The 22,881-nt window shown below is 38.7% G+C and overlaps 1 protein-coding gene across 4 annotated transcripts in view; it reads left to right on the top strand.

Annotated features, from left to right (window-relative positions):
• Positions 1 to 14,864: 14,864 nt before the first annotated feature.
• Positions 14,865 to 22,881, top strand: part of LOC124798588 (sodium/hydrogen exchanger 7) — a 168,313-nt gene continuing 160,296 nt past the window's right edge. For all 4 annotated transcript variants that reach the window (XR_007016960.1, XM_047262055.1, XM_047262063.1 and 1 more), the window contains exon 1: positions 14,865 to 15,185. Coding sequence is in view for 3 of the 4 variants with exons in the window: in XM_047262055.1 (XP_047118011.1) it covers positions 14,912 to 15,185 (274 nt within the window). In the remaining variant the exon portion in view is untranslated. The remainder of the gene's footprint in view (positions 15,186 to 22,881) is intronic.

Here is a 22,881-nt window from a genome sequence, read left to right as displayed (position 1 = left end):
CAGCACTTCTTTGTGCAAAGCTTTAAGGATCAACACACGTGACTGTCCACTGTCCTTTTGGACAAGAATTACACCTTTCTGTGTAGTGAGGCTATGCCGATGGGCAAAGTATTGGCGCACTACAGGGTTCTGTATGTTATGCAAGGAACGACACCAAGATGTGCGAGTGTATGTTAACAAAATGTTCAAATCTGCATCAGCTTCCGTGGCCTGTGTAATTTTCTTCTAGTTCAGCGGAAAAGACTGAACCAATTCAGAACCCTGAGCATCGATGTGACAACAAGATGCAGCAGAAGCGTCAAAGTCTGTATCACGGCCAGTCGGAAAGCGTGTCCTCATTAACATGTTGAGCTGTCGGACGATGCACAATCTCGTACTGGATTGTGACAACAACAAAGCCCATCTCTGCAGTTTTTGGGCAGTTCGTACAGGAACCGGTTTCGTCGGATGAAACAAGGACTGCAAAGGCTTGTGATGTGTTACTGAGTAGAACTTTCTGCTATACAAATAGTGGTGGCATTTGGTGAGATTATACACAGAAGCCAGTGCCTCTTTCTCAATATGTGAATAGTTACACTGAGCTTTGACAACACTTTTGATGCGAAAGTAACAGGCCTGTCTTTATCACCAATTCAGTGCGAAAGCACTGCACTGATTGTATAAGAGGACGCGTCTTGCAATACATCTGATTTGTCAGGATCAAAGTGAACTAAGCATCGATCACTGAGTAATGCATCTTTAAGTTTTTGAAAAGCCACTTGGCACTCATCTTTCCAAACAAATGAGACTTAATTACGATGCAAGCGATGCAATGGAGCTGCGATTTGTGCAGCATTTGGTATGAACCGAATATAGTAGTTCATTTTCCCTAAAACTGACTGCAATTCTGTGATATTGCGAGGAACTGGCAAGTCTCACACGGCTGACAAATGCGACTGAAGAGGATGTACACCTTGACCATTTATGATATGACCAAGACACCGCAACTCAGGTTTTAAAAAAATCACACTTGTCTAGTCTACACTTCAGTCATGCATCAAATAACACTCGAAACAAAGCACGTAAATTTGCAATATGTTCTTCATGTGTACGACCTGCTACTACAATATCGTCCAATTAGTTGGAACAGTACTGTACTTGTGCAGTCAGCTGTTCCAAACACTGAGCTTGTCGGGCACTCTTGGCACTTGTGTATGAGGAAACAGTGGATATGGAAATGGAACTAGTTGCCAGAATTGTAGCTGCCTGAGATGTGATTCAAAACACACAAGGGATATTTGTCAGGGTGGATCAGGATCTTGTTTGCCGACATCATGCTTGATTTGAGGCTAGTAGCCCTTAGTTGCAGCACATTTTTTAAGATACTGTACAAACAGTATGTTCATTGTGTCAATGATGTTATATTCAGTAAACTGTAACTAACATAAATAAAAAAGTACACAGTAATGTGATTTTATAGCTATCATTTTCTTAAGCTGGCTTCTCTGACCCCAAGTTCCCTACCTCAAATTCTTCAGAAACACCCTTTATTGTCATGTCGTAACCACAATCAAGTCCAAAAGTAGTGTCATCACACATATATCCCTACAGATTATAAAAATGGATGTATGTATGGATGTGTGTGTTTGCATATGTATGTATGTACCACATCTTCTCCTAAATCATAGGACTAATATGTCAGGTAACAAACGCTTTAGGGATGAGAGCCACCTGTCTGTCATAGTTCAGGGAATATGACATCACAAACAATGAGATGCGTCAAAAACTGTGGTATCATGCATGATGTTTAAATTTATTACTTCTGTGCTACCAGCTCTATTTGCAACATATTTTGCGGACTGTGTCCACATATGGCGCTAATAGCACCTACAAAATTATATGATGGTATCACATATAGTTCAGGACATATGACTTCCTAAACACTGAGATGAGTGAGAAACTGTTACATAAGACATGACATTGAAATTTATTACTTCTTTGCTACTAACTCTATTTGCAACATATTTTGCAGTGTCCACACATGCCACTGAATGTACTTTTACAAATACATCGTTGTACAATACATAGATCAAGAGATATGACGTCATAAACACTTAGAAGCGTAAAAAATGCCACACCATGCATGAAGTTTTAATATGTTTATTCTTTACCACTAAGACACTCCTACAGTCAAATCAAGGAAATCCTTGACACCTGCCAGACCTTTTGACAGCTTTCAACTGTGAAGCACAAACAGCTGTCAGTGGAAACAATAGCCATCTCTACAGCTATGAAGAGGTATTGCTGTACAGATGTCTACAAAACTGGGGTTGTAGACACGAAGCAACTTTACTTATGCATTTTTACTTTAAGCACGTTTCTTTGTACAACTGTTTCATAATTTCAAAGGTGTTTTCACAAATACATGTAAATGAATTTTTTCGATTTTACATTATAATTACAGTTCATTTTTTGTTTGCATTTCTAATAGAAAATTGGCAAAATGATTACCTGGGCAATGCCAGATCTGCCAGGTAGTATATATATGGTCAGATCGTAAGCGCAATGAACTTCAAACAAAGCAGATTTGTCAGTGAAGTATATAATTGGAAGCTCGTTTATTACAGACACCAACATTCAGCCAGAATTGCTGGATGGAGAGTACTCGTGTACATCCAAACATCAGACATTCCAGAAAATACAAACAATACTAACATAAGAAATTTAAAGACCCTTCCAGAAGTGATAAATACTAACTAAGACATATTACTTGTGGTTGGCTGTAAAGTCACGACCTGCACTCTACCATCCAGTGATACTAACCACTACACCACACTGCATACACCACAGCCTGTGGCAGTACAGTTCATGAATGGATTATGACAGGAAGTTCTTAATATTGCTACTGTGGACTGTATAATGACATCCAGAGTGTATGTGCATGTTAGCATAGAAGTAATACTTACTACCAAAGCCTTTTACTGAATAAACTGTGGAAATAATCACTTATCATGTTTTGATGATACATCAACAAATTTACACAATCATTTGTTTTACACATCACTCAACACACTTTAGAAGACAAACTAACATTTTTTTCAACTGACATTTCGATTAACCACATAAATGTAAAAATTAAGAATATGATATTCACAAAGTGTAATATGTACATAAGTACGAGTATCATCTCGAGTAGCCCACCTGGTTAGCTGTGCAGTCTAACACACTGCTTTCTGGGCAGGAAGGTGTGCTGGTCCCCGGCATGAATCCGCCAGACAGATTAGTGTCGAGGTCCAGTGTGCTGTGGATGGTTTTTAAGGCGGTTTTCCATCTGTCTTGGCGAATGTGGGCTTGTTCCCCTTATTCTCCCTCAGTTACTCTATGTTGGCGATTGTTGCGCAAACACTTTCTCCATATACACATACATCATAATAACTCTACCACGCAAACATTGGGGTTACACTCATCAGGTGTGAGATGTTGTTCATGGGGGGGAGGTCCACTGGGGGCCAAACCACACAACAACCCTGGGTTTGGTGTGGGGCGGCGGTGGGGTGATTTGACTGCTGTAAACTGTTGTGGGGTTGTGTAACACTGTGGGCTACGGCGGGTACGAAGCCTCTCCGTCATTTCTAGGTCCCCAGTTCCATACAATACAACATCTCGAGTAATTATATCATATTCTTACTAAATATCAAATGAAGAGTTCCGCTTACAAGTTGCAGATACACCAGGCGATTCAACAACATGACAAACTTCTCCAGAGATCATTTGCTACAGATATTCTTCTTTATAGTAGACCATGAATTTCTTGAATTCATTTGTTTCAGTGATGAACTACGATTCTGTGTCTGGCAGATAGCTGATAAATACAACTGTAGAATATATGGTTAAGAGAATCTTCATATCACCATAGAATATGGACAAAGCAGCCTCAAGGTTCATCTTTGGTATAGCATTATGGTAGAGAAACTGGTGGGACCTTTGTTTTTGAGGAACCTACCTTTACAGCCATAACATACTAGAATATGTTAGGATAATTTTCTGTTCAACAAATTCAAGGTATTCCCAGTGTCATCACTTTCGTGTGTCTCGTGAATGTGAAAAAAATATGAGTCCTGTAGCAAGGTCGAGAAACGACCATGTTACAAGTATTATAACAAACATAATAACTAATTTTAAAGTATGGTATAAATTTTCAGAGTGAATTAGCAAGAAAAGAAAACATTATAAATACTCTTCTCAATGAAATCACTGAAGTGGTAGTGAAAATAACATTATTATGAAAGTATATCAGTGACATTTAGAGAAACATTGCTGCAGCTAGAAGTAGCAAAAGACCATTTTTGTTTACAAGCTAAATTGCAACACCCGACGAAAATCTGACAGACAAGACGCAAACTCGAACAGTGAAAGTGAAATGACGCGAAAAATGGGTGAAGTGGCACTGTCCAAGTGTTTGCCTGATACAAATATTAATAATGATAATGCCTAAATAAGACAAAATAAAGTTCACTGAAACAGCCTGAAATTTGAGCTGGATTTGGCAATGATATCATCTTCTAGCTTAATTTTGCAAATTTCGTGATTACAGGCCTTAATACTTAATTCAGATTTCACAACTGAACATGTCGCCTTTGGTTTAATCTCATATCTAAAAATTAATATATTATTTTTTCATTTTCTTTCCAGGCTTGACAATGTCCTGAAATACAGTGTTGTATCACGTAACGTATTCAACAATGTCAATGTTTTTATTACATCATAGTTCCTTATGCAGCTGTCTTGTCTTAGTTCTGGAGATATTTGTATCTTTAGTGATCCACTTAATGTTTTAACTGCCTCATTAAAATAAGTTTTTCATACAAATATTTCACTGAAAACACCTAAAAACTACTTAAAATGCTTCAAAACCTGCAGTTCTTTAAATATTGCAAAGCAACAGTCTGTCTCATACAGCTTTTCGTGAAATAAAATGAAGTTTTCTTAGTTCAGGTTCCTTCTTTTACAAGGGACTTGCCTTCTTGCTATTGACAGCTCAATGAATAATGCTGAATGATCAGAAATTCTTAAGTCGAAAAACAATTTACATGAATCTTCAAAAACATAACCATTAAAATATTGTAAATACAAGTAGCTGACTCAGTATTTCCTCCTGCAGATTTAGAAAAAAGTAATTTGAAATCATATTTTTATTAAGTAAATGAATTTTGATTCCTCACTGTTTTTGCTCAGGACATTAATGTTCATTTCTGCAGCAATTACATTTTTTTCTTTGCTGAGGGATTCTAGCAAACTCTGAAACTTATATAGGAATTGTTCAGATGTAACATTCTTTCAGATTCTCTAAATCGACCTTTTAACAACATTTATGTCCCTTAATTCAACATAGCAACAATCAAAATATACTGTTCATTTAAACATCTGAAATCAAATCTTACATTATAATCTAAATCCAATGAATGAGAATGTATGTACTTCCATCTGACTCATTTTTTGTTCAAAAGCTGGTACCTGTCAAAGTTTTCAATGTTATTTAAGATTTTATGGTACTTTTACTATGTCAGTGTTCATTTAAATAAATTACTTTAACTCAGACAAAAAATTTGCATTTTATCTATTTTAGATCTTTTATCAGCATTCAACATTTAAAATATTTACAGGACACTGCATAATACATATATGTACTCTCAGTTAGTCATGTGCACCATCTACATTTACGTAGATACTCCACAAGCCACTGTGCAGTGTGTGGCAGAGGAATCCTGTACCACTACTTGTCATTTCCTTTCCTGTTCCACTCGCAAATAGAGCGAGAGAAAAACGTTTATATACATGCCTCCTTATGAACCCTAATTGCTCATATCTTATTTTCGTAATCCTTATGCACAATGTATGATTGCAGCAGTAGAATAGTTCAGCAGTCAGTTTCAAATCCCAGTGCTCTAAATTTTCTCAATAGTGTTTCTTGAAAAAAACATTGCCTTCCCTCCTGGGATTCCCATTTGAGTTCCCAAAGCATTTCCATGACACTTATGTGTTGTTCAAACCGACCAGTAACAAATCTAGCAACCTGCCTGTGAACTGCTTCAGTGTCTTCCTTCAATCTGACGTGGTGCATAATCTGCATACTGAAACTTCAGAAAAGAATCACTAGAAGAACCATTTGTGCTGTACATCCAAGGTAATCATGTTGCTCATTATTTAAAAGCCTAATATTATTAGCAGTTCACTGTATATAAATCTGTGATATTACCATCTTGTTATAAAACAATTTAGACTGAATCACTAAAAACTGTTTTGGTAACACATAATGCATGAAATGAAGATAGTTTTATGCTTCCTCTTCATCATTTAAACCTACATGCTCAGACTCCCCCATATATGGGAACAAAAATTTACAAAAAATAAAAACCGAGAACATTCTGTGTGTGAACTTAGATTCAATGGGAAAATACTATGCGATACTCTACTTCAGTGATGCTATTACTCAGTTGAAGATTTCATGAAGAATCAACTGAATATTTGAGCAGGATGTAGTTTATCAATTGTATTGTTATGGAAAGATACATATCTTTTCACAAAAAGGTTACATTAAAATTTACATATTGCTCTACCTTATTAACTAATGTTTTATATCAGTGGAGTTGTTTGAACTATTTTTGAAATATCTCCTATACCTTAATCAAACGAATAGCATATGAATGTTATGGGACACATAATTCAAAATTTAAAGCACTTAAGATTCTAACACCACAAAGCACACACCTTTACAAATTCTCATGCTGGACGAAACTGACAGGGGTTGGACAAAAATATGGAAACTCTTCGAGAAATGCATATTTCAACATAAATACAGATACTAGCCAAGCCTGCAGTTGCCTTGTTGTATCTGATTATGAATGACATTTCTGCAATATCCTCAATATGTTGCAAGTGTCAGACGTGGTCACAATAGTAACATGTATAGTTGTGTGTGCATTATGTTGGAGCTAATGAGTTCGAAAGTGAGCAAATTGTTGGTGCTCCTATAGCGGGTGCTTCTGTAACAAAGATAGCCAAAATGTTTGGTGTTTCGAAAGTCATCATATTGTAGATTTATACTGCACATAGGAAAGCGGGAAAACATCTTCTAAGTCACAACACAGATGAAACTGCCCATTCAGTGACTGGGACAGACAGTCATTGAAGAGGATTTAGGTGGGGGAGGGGGTAATAGGAGGACGACAGCTACAGAAGCCACTGAAGAACTGAATATCGCCCTCCTGAACTCTGTCAGCATAAAAACAATATGAAGGGAGCTCGATAAGCAGGGATTTATAAGGTGAGCTGAAATTCCAAAACCACTCATCAGTGATGCAAATGCCTGTAACATGAAAACGTGAGCCAAAGCCATAAAACCTGGACTATGGAGCTGTGGAAGAGAGTCATTAGGTCTACTGGGTCTTGCCTCACACTGTTTCCAGCTTCTGGCAGAGTTCACTTCCAAGACTGAAACATGGCGAGGCTTCAATGATGATCTGAGCAACCATACTCTCGTCTTCCATAGGCTCGTTGGTTATCTGTAAGATCGCATTATTAGCAAAGATTGTGGGCCATTATCGCTGATCATGTTACATGGCAAAATGTTTGTTCTCCAATGGTGTTCCATGTTCCAAGACGATGAAGGCTCTATTCTCACAGTTTCCATAATCCAGAATAGGTTTTGTGACCACAAGGTTGAACTGTCATAGTTCCCATAGCCATCACAGTCACCATATCTCAATATTACTGAGCCTTTGGAGTCTACTTTTGAGAGAAGGGTGCGTGATCACTGTCCACCTCCATCATTATTATCTGAATTGCCATTACTTTGCAGGACGAAAGATACAAGATTCCCTTGAAAAACATACAGGACCCAAGGTTACATATTTTTGTCCACCTCTGCATTTTCTATTTCTTCCTATAATAAGCGGCTTGTACTTCTTCCACGACTACTACCTAACAGCAAACTTTCCTCTTCTTTCCAACCTTTTCTGAAACCACTTGCTACCTGTTGAAAACCTTCTGTGCCTTGGCTACATTTACAACCTCTGCAAACTCTCCTTATCTGACTGGGATACCACGGCATACCTTCTATTTTTGCCAGTGACAAAGATGTCAGATATCGTTCTACTCCTATGACCCTCTCTCCTGCAACTATTTCCCACTCCTCGTTACCCCTTTGCCTCCCTAACCTGCCCATTTATTTTCTGGCACAGTCGAGCTCCGCCTTAAGAGCTCTAATTTTTCCTTCCTGCTCGGCTGTTTCTTTCTGTCTAGTGCACAAACTCTGCAATACCATGAAAGAGCCATCTGCACTACATCCCAGAACTAACTTTCTTATGGCAGCCAAAACACTTCACACTCACTTTTGTTGGGGGATAATGCTCGTTGAAGCCTTAGCATTGTCGGTAAAAGCACGCAAGTCCCCTGGGTTGTTCTAAATGACAAGCACCCAAGCACCTCAGCTTTTGTTTGCCCAGTACAGCCTTAGCTTCCCTGAGCCGAGGCCTGGTAACCATGCCTCTAGTTCTCTGCAGCTGTAAGCTCTAGGCATGCTTCAGTGAGAACCATGTGCCACAGGGGTGAGACATCAGTTGCATCTCGGACATGTAACTCTTACCCAGGCAAGTGGGGTCTGGTTGACTGGACCCTTTTTTCCCTAGCTCCTCATGGGACCAAGATGGAACCACTGGACTTTTTCAAATCACCTCTCAGTGGATAGAGTATACCACTGATAGGTATGAACAGTCAGTCCAACAAGAGAGCTTCTGTAGTCAGTCCACCTAATGCAGGAATTATTCCAAACATTTTAGTTTATATTAACAGAACAAAAGCTGCTCAACAGAATTTCAAGAAAAGGACGTCTGCTTTGAGAAATTTTCACCTTTCTTCATTCAAAATGGATTATAAGACATTACTGGCACCTCAGAATCTGTAAAGCGATTGAGGAATGGGACACTGTTGGTAGAATAATCTATTTCCCAACAAGCAACAAACCTCTAGGTAGCTAAATCCCAAGGGGAATATATCATCGAAAAAAGCTGCACGACACCTTGAACTGTAGCAGAGGTGTGGTGTCATGTAGGGATATTATGGATATTTTCAAACAAGTGATAGATGAGTGGTCTCAAGAAAGCGTGGTTGATATGCAAAATATAATGAGGATGGTAGTTAGCGAATTGGTGAAATCAGATTCCTTTAATCATATGTTCAATAGCACAGTGCTTCCAGACTATATCAAGGCCAGTTCCATTCATTTAAACGTGACACCTTATACACCCAATCAAATGTGCTGCTTTAAATGCCAGAGCTTTGGGCACACCACTCTAGCATGTAAGGAAGGATACATTTGTGGCATATGTGGTAAAGGTCACCAATGAATGAGTCTTTTGCGCATACCCTCTTAAGTGTGCTAATTGCCCTGGGGATCACCCTGTCTCGAGTAGAGACTGAAGTGCCTATCTTGGAAAAAGCAAGTACAGGAGCTAAAAACAACAAAGCATAATCCACATGGCGAGGCAAACAAGATCTATAAAGCAATGCAGCCCTCCACTTACACTACTTCGTTTGTTTCAGCTCTTAAAAACCCTATTCAGGAAGTCGACGTTGCTACACAAACGGAGGTTATTAGTGATAGCACTACTTGCAGTAAATGCAGCTGCCATGGTGCTGTTATTATAAAGCCTATAGCTCTCTCTGAAACATCAGAAAAAGGCCATGATTGCTGACACTGTAGAGCTTCTGGCACTTCAACAGGCAGACTTCAGTAAGCAGGTCGAGACTGCCGCTACCATTGCCACGAATGCTCGTCCAAAGTGTCCTCTGGCAAACAGACCAAACAGGAAGTGACGATCATGGAAGAAGGCAAGTTGTAAATCGTCAAACCATGTCATTCTAGACTACGATTTCAATGCCTTGGCTCTAGAGACAATGAAACATGAAGTCTGCCTGGGAAAACCATGTAGTCCCAAGCTTACAACCATCACAAACTCAAATGCAGTGTTGAAACCGACTGCCACTTCGATTGCTACAGAGGCCCAGAGTAATTTTAGACTTAGTTCACTATGAGAGAGGACACACTCCTGCCTCTGTTTTTAATACAGTATTATACAGCATTTTAATTGACCACCAAAACTGTGTCAATTAATTCACAGATGCATCTAAACAGTGTACCTACCATGGCTGTGCTGTTCTCATCAAGATCTGGAAACCACAAGAATTCACTGTGTTCAGTGCAGAATTATATGCGATCTTACGAGCACTAGGGCAGGTGAGACGTGTTGCAACTGCAAAATTCGTCATCTGTTCTGACTCCTTGAGGCCCTAAAATCTCCATAACACTTTTACCCACCTGATAAAATATTACAGAATATCCTAAATGTCGTTCTTCATCTACAAACCCTGGGGAAGGAGATGTCGTTTTGTTGGGTGCCAGGTAACAGGAAACGAAATGGCTCCAGTAAAGGAGGCTCCCACAATAAAAAGATCACACAGTTCAGTGTCCCATCTTCCTATATGCTATCATTTCATTGTTGATATACAGTCATTCATTGATGGGAAGAAGAGTGGCTAGAAATGACAGACAATAAGCTGTGCATAGTAAAGTCAACAACACAGTTGTGGTGTACCTCCTTCTAGTCACACAGATGAGATGGACACTTTCTCACTCATCTCCTTGTAGCTCACAGCCTTATGATGCAAGGCATTCGCTCTGACGAGAGGACCCTCCAATCTGTAGAGCTGATGGCGTGCAAATCACAGTAAGAGGGCAACACTAATTTACCTACAGTTATCCTCCGTATTTTAACCAATTATGACACAAATGTGCTACAATCTTTACAATTTGTGAAATGTCCAACTTGTTCCCTAAAATTTTAGATAGATGCTTTTAATCTGTTATCTGCATATCTAGCTCATCCTTGCTTTTTGTAAGTGATCACGCAGCTACATACATCTGTGTAATTATTTTCGCTTGTGTTTTGCTTGACGGTTTGAGAATATCTGACCATATTTTCAGTTTCTTAAAGGATGTGAGGTAGTGCACAATTAGATGGGAAGAGAGTGCTTGCAATTTTCACAAAAGCATCGCAAAGCAACTCGCAGTCAGTCAACATGATTACATCCTAGTTTTTTCCAAGCAACAGTGTGTCTGTGTAGACATTTTCTATTTCTAACAGCAAATTTTATACAGCGAGATCCCCCCTTTCACTAGTTATAACATACAACGTTTGCAATGTGTGATACAGAAGACAAAAACGGATTTTCGAAATCCTTTCTCGTTGTCATGTTTGCATGTTAAGGCCTGAAACGGATTTGCTAGCCCAGTAAAATATGTCATCTTGAAAACAGCTGTTCCAGTTTCTGATTTAGTCAGCACAGTCGCTAATTCTCTTCAGTTAAATACTGGAGGCAGACAGCTTCATGCTCAGTCTAATATTTCTACTTTTCTGTCACTGCCAAAAAGTCAGTTAGTCCATATTAGCCAAAAAAGTTTAAAAATATGATTTAATCTAACACCCAACAACGTTTCAAAAACAGTTCAGCATTTACATTTTCAGAATCGGTTTTAGAGTGTCTACATGGTGAACCAGAAACAATGTAGGAGAATCGGGTTAGATTAGTACTTCTCCTATAGATCATGAATATGACACTTCATAATGTTGCAGAACATGTCAGTTTGGCAAAATATTTTTTTCATGACATAATGCAATTTTTTAAATAATTGTAAAATTACTAATTTATATCTAAATATTCATCTACTGAGCAAAAGCAGTTGTCATTCACAAATTATTTTAATTTGCCTTTAAATGCTGGTTGGCTGTCTATCAGAGTTTGATGGTATTTGGTAAGTGACAAAAGACATTCATGACACTATAATTCACCCTTTTCTGTGCCAAAGCTAGATTTAACTCAGAATAGAGAATATAAACCTTTCTCCTAGTGTTGTAGCTATGCACATTGCTATTGCTTCTGAACTGGGATGGGTTATTAATAACAAATTTGATAAGTGAATATACATATTGTAAAGCTAATGCGAAAATCCCTAGTTTCTTAAGTACATGTCTACAAATTGTTTTGGGTGGGCTTCGGCTATTATTCTGATTAGATGCTTTTGTGCAATGCATACTTTTTCCTTAATGATAAATTAGCACAAAATTTGTCACCATATGAAAGCAGTGACTGAAATAGTTACATTAAGGTAGTTTACTGGTATGTTTTTCTCCTAAATTTACAATAACCCTAGTAGTATAAGTCGCTGAATTCAAACATTTCAGTACAATATTAATGCATTTCCTTCTATTAAATGTCTTATCAGTGCACACACACAAAAGTTTTGAATATCTTGCCTTTGTTATAGATTTCGGTTCAAAGTCTATATTTGTTAATGGTGTTATGCCATTTAATAAGAGTCCATTTGTGGACAACCACTTAATAATTTTCTGAAAGACATTGTTTACAATTTCCTTAGCTAATTCTTCTTTTGTTGGATGTGATTACTTTACTTATATGATCATCAAAAAGAAGTAGTTATGCATCTTTGTGAGTATAGAGTAGCAACTCATTAATTTATATTAAGAACAGTAAGGCACTAAAGACTGAATCCTGTTGGTCCCTAGCCAGCTGGGGTGGCCGAGTGGTTCTAGGCGCTACAGTCTGGAACCGTAAGACCACTACGGTCGCAGGTTCGCATCCTGCCTCGGACATGGATGTGTGTGATGTCCTTAGGCTAGTTAGGTTTAAGTAGTTCTAAGTTCTAGGGGAATGATGACCTCAGATGTTAAGTCCCATACTGCTCAGAGTCATTTGAACCATTTTTGTCGGTCCCCATTCTTGACTCCCCAGTTTGAGGCATCTGCTGATTTTTGCACATTATGTGAATTGTTTATTTTAGCCTTGTGCATTCTCCCAGTTAAATATAAATTAAACCATTTGTGCTCTGTCCCACACATATCGCAATACTTAAGCTCATCTTGAAGGGTTTCATGATTTGCACATCAAAAGCACTTGATAGATCACAAAAAAGTCGCAGTGTGTGATGTTTGGTTATTCAAAGCATTAATATTTAGTCAATGAAAGCATATTTAGGATTTTCTGATTGTAAGCTTTTCTGAAAACCATATTGACGTTTTGTTAGTAGTGTACTGCCAGATGCAATCGTCAAAGGTCCACAATATTTCATCGAACAACTATTCTTCTATCATCAGGTGGATATGATGAAATTCCATCAGGACCACTTGATGATGTCAGAACGGTTTTTCACTGAAATATCGTGGACCTCCAACGATTGTATGCAGCAATACACCTGAGAACCTAGGAAGCGTCATACACACCAAAGAAGCCTCAAATCGCATTTTCTTGGTGCTTTATTTTTACAAACATGTGAAGCTATTCTTGAATACATTAGTTTTTCAAGAATTTTGGATAAAGCTGTAAGAATTGAGATCAGGTGGTGGTTGTTGGCATCATACCTACCCCACTTTTTATGCAATGGTTTAACAATAGCATATTTCAGTCTAGCAGAAAAATTACACTATTGCAGTGAGCTATTAGACAAGTGGCTGAGAATCCTACTAATCTGTTTGTAACAAACTTTTAGTCTCTGTTGGAAATGCCATGAATTCCATAATTTTTTTTACTTTTGAGTGAGTTCATTATTATCCTAATTTCAGAAGGAGAGGTTTACGAAATACTGTTTTGGCAGTCCTATGTAAACATAGTGAACGGAACTTCTGCACAGATGACACTGCAGTTGCTAGTTTCGAGATGACAACTTCGACCACTTCCTGAAGATTTGGAGGAAGCGTTCGTTGCACTAATTATCTCGTCTTTGATCTGGCATGTATTATCTGCAAAATCTCTACCCCTCACAAACACTTGGAAAACCAAAGAGTATTTTCAATCCATGGATCGTCAATTTCTTCCCAATCTTTCAAGTCTTTACCACAATGGAAACTTACGATCTGATCTCCTTTACCGGCATTAAAGAATCCACTCACTGAGTTTATCTGGTCGCTGCTCGGTAACTAACAGCCAGCCATCGAAATACGCTAACTAGATCTCGTGCTTTCTGTAGACCAAGATGGCCCGTGTTGATGTGGATATCCAGTTTATCCAGAATTGGCGCCCTTCCACTTTCACTGCACTACGGTGCTGGTTCTGGACAGGAATTTGGGCTTATCAAGAAGGCTGGCGTCTATTCTAACTTCACTGATACGTAGTCCCGTTCTATATAGATGTCTTACGAATCATTTCGGGGAGCAGTACTTGTTATTTTAGTCGATCCATTGACTAACCCATTCGTTATGAAGGAGCACAATGGTGACGATCGCCAGGTATTTATAAACGAAGGGAGCAGGCGCTAGCTCCCCTTTTTAGTAAAACGGCACACATTTTGAATTCTGATCCGTTGTCGAATTTACTGTAGCGCTGAGTGGAGTTTGATTTGTGGCCGGTGTTTTGACGCTGTTGAGTAGTGGAGACCCGTTTCGTTCTTCTTAAGAAATTACTGGGACAATAGCAGGAGCTATTAAACTATCATGTCAGACTAAGCATAAAAGCCTATCGTAAACTAGCACAAACCAAATTTTAAAACAGCGAATTGTAAATCGAATATTAGCGTTACGGCATAATTTCCTTAGCATTGCAAATTCATTTGTGATTATTTCATAAATTAGCGATATTATCTTACGTGATATAAATTTGTTACATGAGTTTTGAGGGCTATTGAAGCTTTCAGTGGCAGCAAAATTCTGAATATCTATTGCAGTCTGTTAGTTACAGAAAGATGACCATGTATCATGTGGCGATGAGTGGCACCAATAGCAAGTATATCTCCCGAGTAAAGTTCTTTGGTACCCATTTCAAAATGGCCCTGCAGCAGAGACAGCAGAAGTAGGAGAGAGATTTGATGTATGGTTTTTTTCCTGTTATTGTGATGATGTACAGCGTAGTTACTTGTCCTCTGGCTTATATATTTATTTTATTATGTGCCTTTTCGAGTCCTGCCGAATCTGCAAAAAGCGATATTGAACTAGATGCCAAAGCACAGCATAACCATCAGATTGACAGCTTAAATTTACTTTTGTATACATTCTTACTTACTCTGACAGTGTTAACCATATGGCTGTTCAAACACAGGAGATTTCGATTTATCCACGAGACTGGACTAGCTGTGATTTATGGTGAGTCAATACTTAAATTTTTGTAGCGCAGTAGTCTGTTAGTAAACAGTGTTTGTTGTGGCGCATTTTAAGTGTTTGTAGATGATGTGTCAGACGTTGTTAGTTAACAGTTCGCCAGTGTTTGGTAACTAACAGAATCGTTAATTTGTAATATGACGACTCTCAAAAGGCGAGGAAATACCCGACACGGCGTTACCTGAAGTCATTGTAGTAGTAACATGTTGAGGTGTCAGCTAATTCACATAAATTGTTTGAAATGTTACCGCGTGTTGACAAAAAGTGCCAGATTCTTTAAACGTACCTCCTTTTTAAATCTTTTGTTTAAGCTGTTACTAGTGGCCGTCGTAATAGACAGAAGCCGCTTAATGTCCCTCACTCTGCGTTTAGAGAACTACAAATTTTTCAGTAAAGCTTCCCCCACCATCATGCGTAGGAGTTTTCAAAACCCCGTGCACTTTGTACATTTTATGTTTTCCATCTCCATAAACAAAGAGATGCTCTAAATTCTGACTTAAATATAAGCGGTTAATAGTAAATACCTCAATCTCATCTCGAATCTTTTTTGCCACGCCGTTAAGTTTCTGCAAATCATTGTTACCCGTGTATTATGTTTTCTGATGTAGCCAGCCTGTCACTGATCTGGTGTTTGTAGCATTTTATTGTAGGGTTCTACAAATGCGATACCATTTTCTCTCCCTCCCTCCCTCTGCAGTGTCAATATAATTAATTTAATATATTAATAAATGTGTGTAATGTCTGGAAAAAGGAGCACCTTTATTGAGACAAACAAAAATTTTACTATTGTCTTTATTGTGCAGTCACCTCTGATCTCTTTGCTGCATGGAGCACTCAAGGAGAAAAGAAACATCTACGGATATTGCTTAAATGGGGAGAAAGGTGAAGAGTGGGAGTGGTAACTGTAATAAGAAATATTTGGTAAGATTTAACATTTGAAGAATTACCGTAACATTTGAAATGTACTGAATTTGAGGCTAAAAATGAGCTTTTCAATACTGCAATCACTGAAGATAATTTAAACAGAGGAACATGTGTCAGAATACATGGAGTAGGCCTAACAAAAAATAGATAATCAAGCTGAATTTAACTTGTGTTTACATGTTCATTGTATTTTGTCCCCATTGGAAGAATGTTACAAAAGCTACAGATTCGGTTTCAATGTAGCCTATGATGCTGTTTTCTGATGTTTTACTGTGCACAAGTAAAATGCATAATGCCTATCCATTAGTAGACACTGAAAGGCAGACTAATGAAATTTCACTGCTAAATATGTAAAATGTTTGTGAAACATGGTTCTCTTTGCCTTTCATGAGGTATACTGGTACCACAACTGCCTATCCAGAAGTTGTACGTCAAATATACCTTTTTTTTTTATCTTTTGAGGAAGAAGACTGTGTTTGTTTCTCCTTTGAACATGGTTCATAAAGAAATCACCATTGACTAGGATCATGTGGTTAAAGTAAATTGAATCAACAAAGTTACCATTTTTCTAAAATGTAAATTTGAAGATCCAGTTTTAGAATATGCAAGCAGTTACTACAACAGATAATTTTATTTTAGATATATAGACTGCAGATGACTCTTCCACTGACCCAGCAGCTCACTTTATGTATCACATGGTGGCACAGTGCGCAGACACCCCCAAGTGGGGTGTTTTATGTTTCACACCGTGTGTCAGTAGACAGAAGAACTTCACTGAGCTTGTATTTATATAGTTGAGTTACTTTCAGTTTATTAAGTTAATATTTATTGCAGTTGATAATTAAACATTTGTGTAACATAAATTCCTATAAACAGTAGCTGGGAAGTGCTTAATTTTTAAGTGTGATGTCATTAGTGATCTGTGTAGTGTTGACAGGGAAGTGATTGAATTAGTAAATGTTGCATCTTGCTGATATCTGTCATTGACAGCATATTGTAGTAACTTGGTGGTGAACTAATGAGTGACCAGAAACTTACCGCCCATCTCTCACAACCATTTGTTTTACTGGTAGACTGTATAACTCTCTTCCATTTCGGAATTGGTGATACTTGTAGAATGGGCTGTGCTGAGTGGAACCTTACTACACATCCACAGTATATACTGTGAAGTGGGTGTCAGTATTTCTGTTACATTTGGACTGATGATGTTCAAGTCTAGAACAGTAATCTGTAATTCATTGCCTGATTTAAATTGAAATATCAGATCTTCCATAACAACTAAGTGACCTGTTTCTCTTGCATAGGGGCAAATTCAGATGTTGGGAGAGCTGAGGCTGGGATGATACATTTGATACACTTATTGCTGTGAAGCGTATTTCAGTCATTTATCGTGGAGACTGTGAAATCAACTTTGTTGAATACATTTTGGCAGCATGTTGCTCGGGATGGGCTCTTTAGTGTGTTACACAGTTGACAGCTTCAGCTGTGAAGCTATTTTTTGTAATAGCTCACTTGAAAGCTGCAAATAAAGACTCGCTTAATAAACAGAGAATAAAACCACTATATAAACATGAGTTCAAAGACGTTATTTTGTCTCCTCACATCTTTACAGGATGACTAGGGACCAGTTTCTCTCTAGCAGTGTAGAACAATCTGCAGAGATATACATCGATTCTGTCCTTATGCGTTTCTTGAGTCAATATTGTTAGTAATTCATAACTATATTCCATGTAGTGTTAATGCACGTTGTGGAAAATGAGCACCCCTGGGCATGTTTGCACATCGGGTTGCCAGTGATTCAAAAAGTGAGCTGCAGAAGTGTCAGATTTCTGTGGCGTATATGATTACCTGTCTGAAGTGGCACTGTGAGTAAATGATACTGACTATGAGATAACAGAGTTAATACTGGCATTACTTGTACAGCTGCAGCTACTGCCACCACTAGTGGTGGTGAAGATTATACTAATAATGACAGTAATTATGATGTTAATAACAGTGATAGTGGCAGATATAAGAATAATTTATAGCGCCTTCATTTCTTCCCACTTCACCACTGGTGCGCTCTCTCTCTCTCTTCCACACTATTATTTACACATGACACATTGACTGTTCGTCTTCTGTTCCCTTTGCTTTGTACAGTGTATGGCATCTGGTATGCCAAGAATGTACCACCACTTAAGTTGAATCTTGTGGTCAATCCATTGGGTTGGTAGGTTATGAATTGAGAAATGGTCCTCCACCATTTACGAACATAGTCCACATCAGTGATAACAGCAATTAAGAAAGATTACAAAGACAAAATTGTCATTACAGTAACTCTGTGCTGGTATGCATTGTGATACTGCTAAATATACTGCGAGAACTGTTTTGCACTAATGTACCCATTCTGTGTTGCTAATAGTTTGTCATGGGAAATAGGGATGGTGAAATCAATGATAGTACTCGTGTAGGTTAGGTTCTTCATTCATAGGGTTTCAAAAGGATAATTGAGTAGATACAGCAGAGGATACATTGGGTTAAGAGCCATTGTTCCTGTTGTTGCTGGAAGCCATAAAGTTGGCTCTGAGATGTCACTTGGTCTCATTTAGTGGAATCCCATTTCTCTGATTGCAAATAATTTTGTTCCTACTGAGTGTCCTTTGTTCATAGCAGGTAGGAATGCTGATATTTTAAAAAAATATCAGGAATCCAATATATTGATATTAACAAAAAAAAAAACATTATTGGCCCTCAAAATATCAAAAAAATATTATCATTATATCGGTGAAAGAAATGTCGCATATATATTTAGGAAAAAATATTGTGATATTTTATCAATAGCCCTAGTAGCAAGTGGTGATGACTATTACTAAGTTGTACTCTGGATACGCCCAGCAAGGTCCTTCTCTCTGAATCTGCTGTGTGCCCACCCTTCCAAAATAGTTGTATTTTCATATTTCCATATCCCTGTGAATGTTTGAACCACCATGGAAGGGCATACAGTAACCTGCCCTGTCTGGCATCAGTGCAGTTCTTTTGCTACTGCCAATGTCTTTCTGTCAGACATAACTAGCAGAGTCTCCTTTGTTCTGATATGTAGAAATTTCATGAAGTCCATTATTTTACTGGCTATGGATATATCACATAGCATTTGTGTCTACCATAAGTACCTGATACTCCAGTCACCATCTTCTCTTATCAGTCAACCTAACTCCATTGGAACTTACCACTGTGTTCAACGAACCTTTCCATCACACTCCTGGTCTTGTGACATGGTGCCTTATCATGTTGAAAAGTCTCACTGCCATTGGGAAACACGATCGTCATGAAAGGGTGTATGTGGTCTGCAACCAGTCTATGATACTCCTTGGCCATCATGATGCCTTGCACTAGCTCCACTGTACCCATGGTTGCCCACATGAATGTTTCCCAGATCCCAATGGAGCTGCTACCAGCTTGTCTCCATCCCACAGTACAGGTGTCAAGGAGCTGTTCCCTTGGGAGACTAAGGACTCGCGCCCTCCTGTCGGCATGATTAAGAAGGTATTGGGATTCGTCAGGCCATGCAACACTCTGGTACTGCAGCAACACCCAGTGTCGATAGTCACGTGCCTGTTGGAGTCATAGCTGCTGTTGTCATGGTGTTAACAATGGCACATGTATGGGTTGTCGACTGCAGAGGCACATCGTTCAGTGTTCAGTGCACTGTGTGTTCAAATACACTTGTGCTCTGTCCAGCATTAAAGGGAGATGTTAGTCCCTGTCCTATTTTACCGATCTGCTTAGCCAGCAACATCCAACATCTATAATGAGGGGTGGCCACCCAACCCTAGAACATCTGGACATGGTTTCATCTCATGTTGAAGACACCACAGCACTCCTTGAACACCCGACATATAGTGCAGTTTCTGAAATGCTTGTGCCAAGGCTCCCGGCCATTTCAATCCGCCCTCAGTCAAACTCGGATTGCGCATCTTCTGTTTTCTACACACGGACAGTATCCTCGCTGATACTACATGCACTGTGTGTGTGTGTGTGTGTGTGTGTGTGTGTGTGTGTGTGTGTGTGTCTGACTTGCGGTCATCACTCGCCAGGTGACTCTGCTATCACCTGGACAGGTTTATATTGATAGTAGGTGGTCATAATGTTCTGGCTTATCAGTGTCTGAGACTCAGCATCTCTCTGTCTCCATCATAGATTAGTACTTTTTTGCTTCGTTGACCTTTGGTGTGCCATAGGCAACAGTGTGTTCTTCCCCATCCATTTTCTGACTTATTACTCAGTGAAAGCATCATTGCTCATGATGCATGGCAATACAAATTTCTTTTCGTAATTTGGAAAAACTAATATTGGTCCAGTTATTAATAGTTCTTTCAATTGACTGAATGTGTCTCATCACTGCCGACCATTGAAACTTCACTCTTCATAGGTAGTAAGTGGCCGTGCTATTTCTGCTAATTTGCCAGACCTAAGGAAGACTGCAACTCCTTAGACCAAAAATCTTATATGCCTTTTATTATTCTGTAATCTGCCCGGAATCCCTCACAACTAATTACAAGCCTTGGGCTAAATACTGCACTTCTTCTATCCCTTTTCTAAACTGAATGCTAGGTGAGCCATGTCCAACTGCTTAAACAGTTCCCTTAGCCATTATCCATGCTCTTCTATGTTCTTTTCAGAGAGAATTATTTTATCGAAATACATCATGCATTGCCTAAATTTCAGTACTTCCAGAGGTTCATCTAAGTGGCACTGAAATATCACTGGTGCATTTTTCAATCCAAACAGCATTCATAGGTAGGGTGCCTACTGATAATGTTCTGACAGATTCATACATTCTGTCTGTGTGGGAGAGACTAGTGCAACCTTTAACGGATGAAAATGACAGAAAATATCTGTGTTGCCTCATATTATCCAAAGTTTGTGTTATATATAGAACTGGATAAGCACCTGTAACCATACTCTTTTTAAGGTACCAATGGTCATAACAAAAGTGATGGGAGTCTGCCCCATGTGAACGTTTTTCAGGACGATGGATGTGCCATGAGACTTACTCTCCTTAACAATTCTGTGTCAAAGCTGTTAGTTGATGAATTCTTCCATCATTGCTTGCAGATATGCTGTATATGGTATTATTTGTGATACATAGTAAGCTTATTTTCATTTAGGATTTTATGTTGTCATTGGGATTGCTAGCAAAGACCCATGAAGATTTTACAGAAGCTCTTATCCTAACAGTAACTGCTCTATCATAGTCTTATCTCTGTTTCCCAAGTGCACTACAATCTCCCATAATGCAAGTAAAGTGTCCACTTGCTATTAATATTCAGGTCTGAATTTTGCTCTGTCTAAACTATTTTCCTGCAAAATCGCAAGTTTGTGATAATCAGTCCTTTGTACAGTTCTGTGAACCCAAAATTGTCAGTCACAATGGACACTACCTGCTTTCTGTCAAACTCCTGTACACGTACAGCACTCCTGCATTCAAAATACTGTGCCTTACCTTATTCCTTTAACAGCTCAATAAGATAATATATTCACTGGCAAATTAGTTCCTATGCTCACACTCAATAGTTTCCTTTCATTGAGCGATATTTTATTTTGTGGGTTGATCCTAAGTGATCGTGTATAGTCAAGGTGACTTTCATGACATGTGGGGCATGCCATGGTCAGTTTGGTATTCCTGGCAGTAGTAGCTAATTGAGCAATGTACCATCCAACTGTACTATGAACTGTTCTAGGTCAACTTTAGCATGATGTTTAAGCAAGAAATCTAACCCTACGATTGCAAAGTAACCATTGTCAGTATGAGACAAAACTTTCTACAACCTGGAAGTGTTTTGCCCAAACCTAAAACCCTAACAGTGATGAACCAAGTGAAATGACATCGTTTCCTTCCACTGCACTTAACCTACATCATGATTTCCAAACTTGCCACAGACACCTGCGAACCCATTTCCAATAAAAACTTATGGTCTTCCATCAGCTAAGTTATCAAAGCAAAATTCCATCACTACACATGTTTTGGCTGTGCATACATTTACTGGGAGTGCTGCACAGTGGGTGTGGTGGCCCCATTGGTGTTGTAACTGTGAGTTAACAGTCCCACCCTGTGTCAACCTGTCAGGCCCCTGTTAGACTTTTGTCTGCAGTCCCATCCGGATACCAAAGTCATTTGAATTTCTTACATTGTGGTTCACAGTATTCCTGCCATACGTGACCTGTTTCTCCTTTTATGTAACATGCACATCCCATGGTAAAAATTTCCTTTCTGTTGTGAATTTGGGTATTGTCATTTTGTATCAACTTATATCTGCTGACTGTAACTTTCTAATCCTGTACACAAAGTTTTTGATGAACTGCTCCTGTTCTTGTGACACATTGTTCATTGTTCTGTTATTCCCTGTAACACCTACACTTATTTTGTCTCCTGTGTTGCTGCACCAAGCCTGCTCTTGGAATTTCAAATTTGAGTGTATTCCTTAACTCCTTGTAAACCATTATGCATGCCTCAACATCTCCCAGCAAACTTAATATGGACATATTTAAAAGCTGTTCCTCCAACCAATACCCCACCCTTTTGGCTGTTAGCCGATTGCCTGTGACACTTCCTGCCCTGCCTTGCGTGAGAAAGGAGAGTCTAGAGTAGCAGTACTAATTCTCAATGGATACTGATTTTCTGGACAAGAACTGATCTGTCCTACCCTTTCTCAATGCATCCAACTCCATGTGCAGTGGCATATTGTCTGACTGCATTTGCACCGTCTGACTGAATAAG

Source organism: Schistocerca piceifrons, chromosome 1, assembly GCF_021461385.2.
Source record: "Schistocerca piceifrons isolate TAMUIC-IGC-003096 chromosome 1, iqSchPice1.1, whole genome shotgun sequence".
NCBI lineage: Eukaryota > Metazoa > Arthropoda > Insecta > Orthoptera > Acrididae > Schistocerca > Schistocerca piceifrons.
The sequence above is the reverse complement of the archived record's forward strand: the minus strand, read 5'-3'. Positions and strand labels throughout refer to the sequence as shown.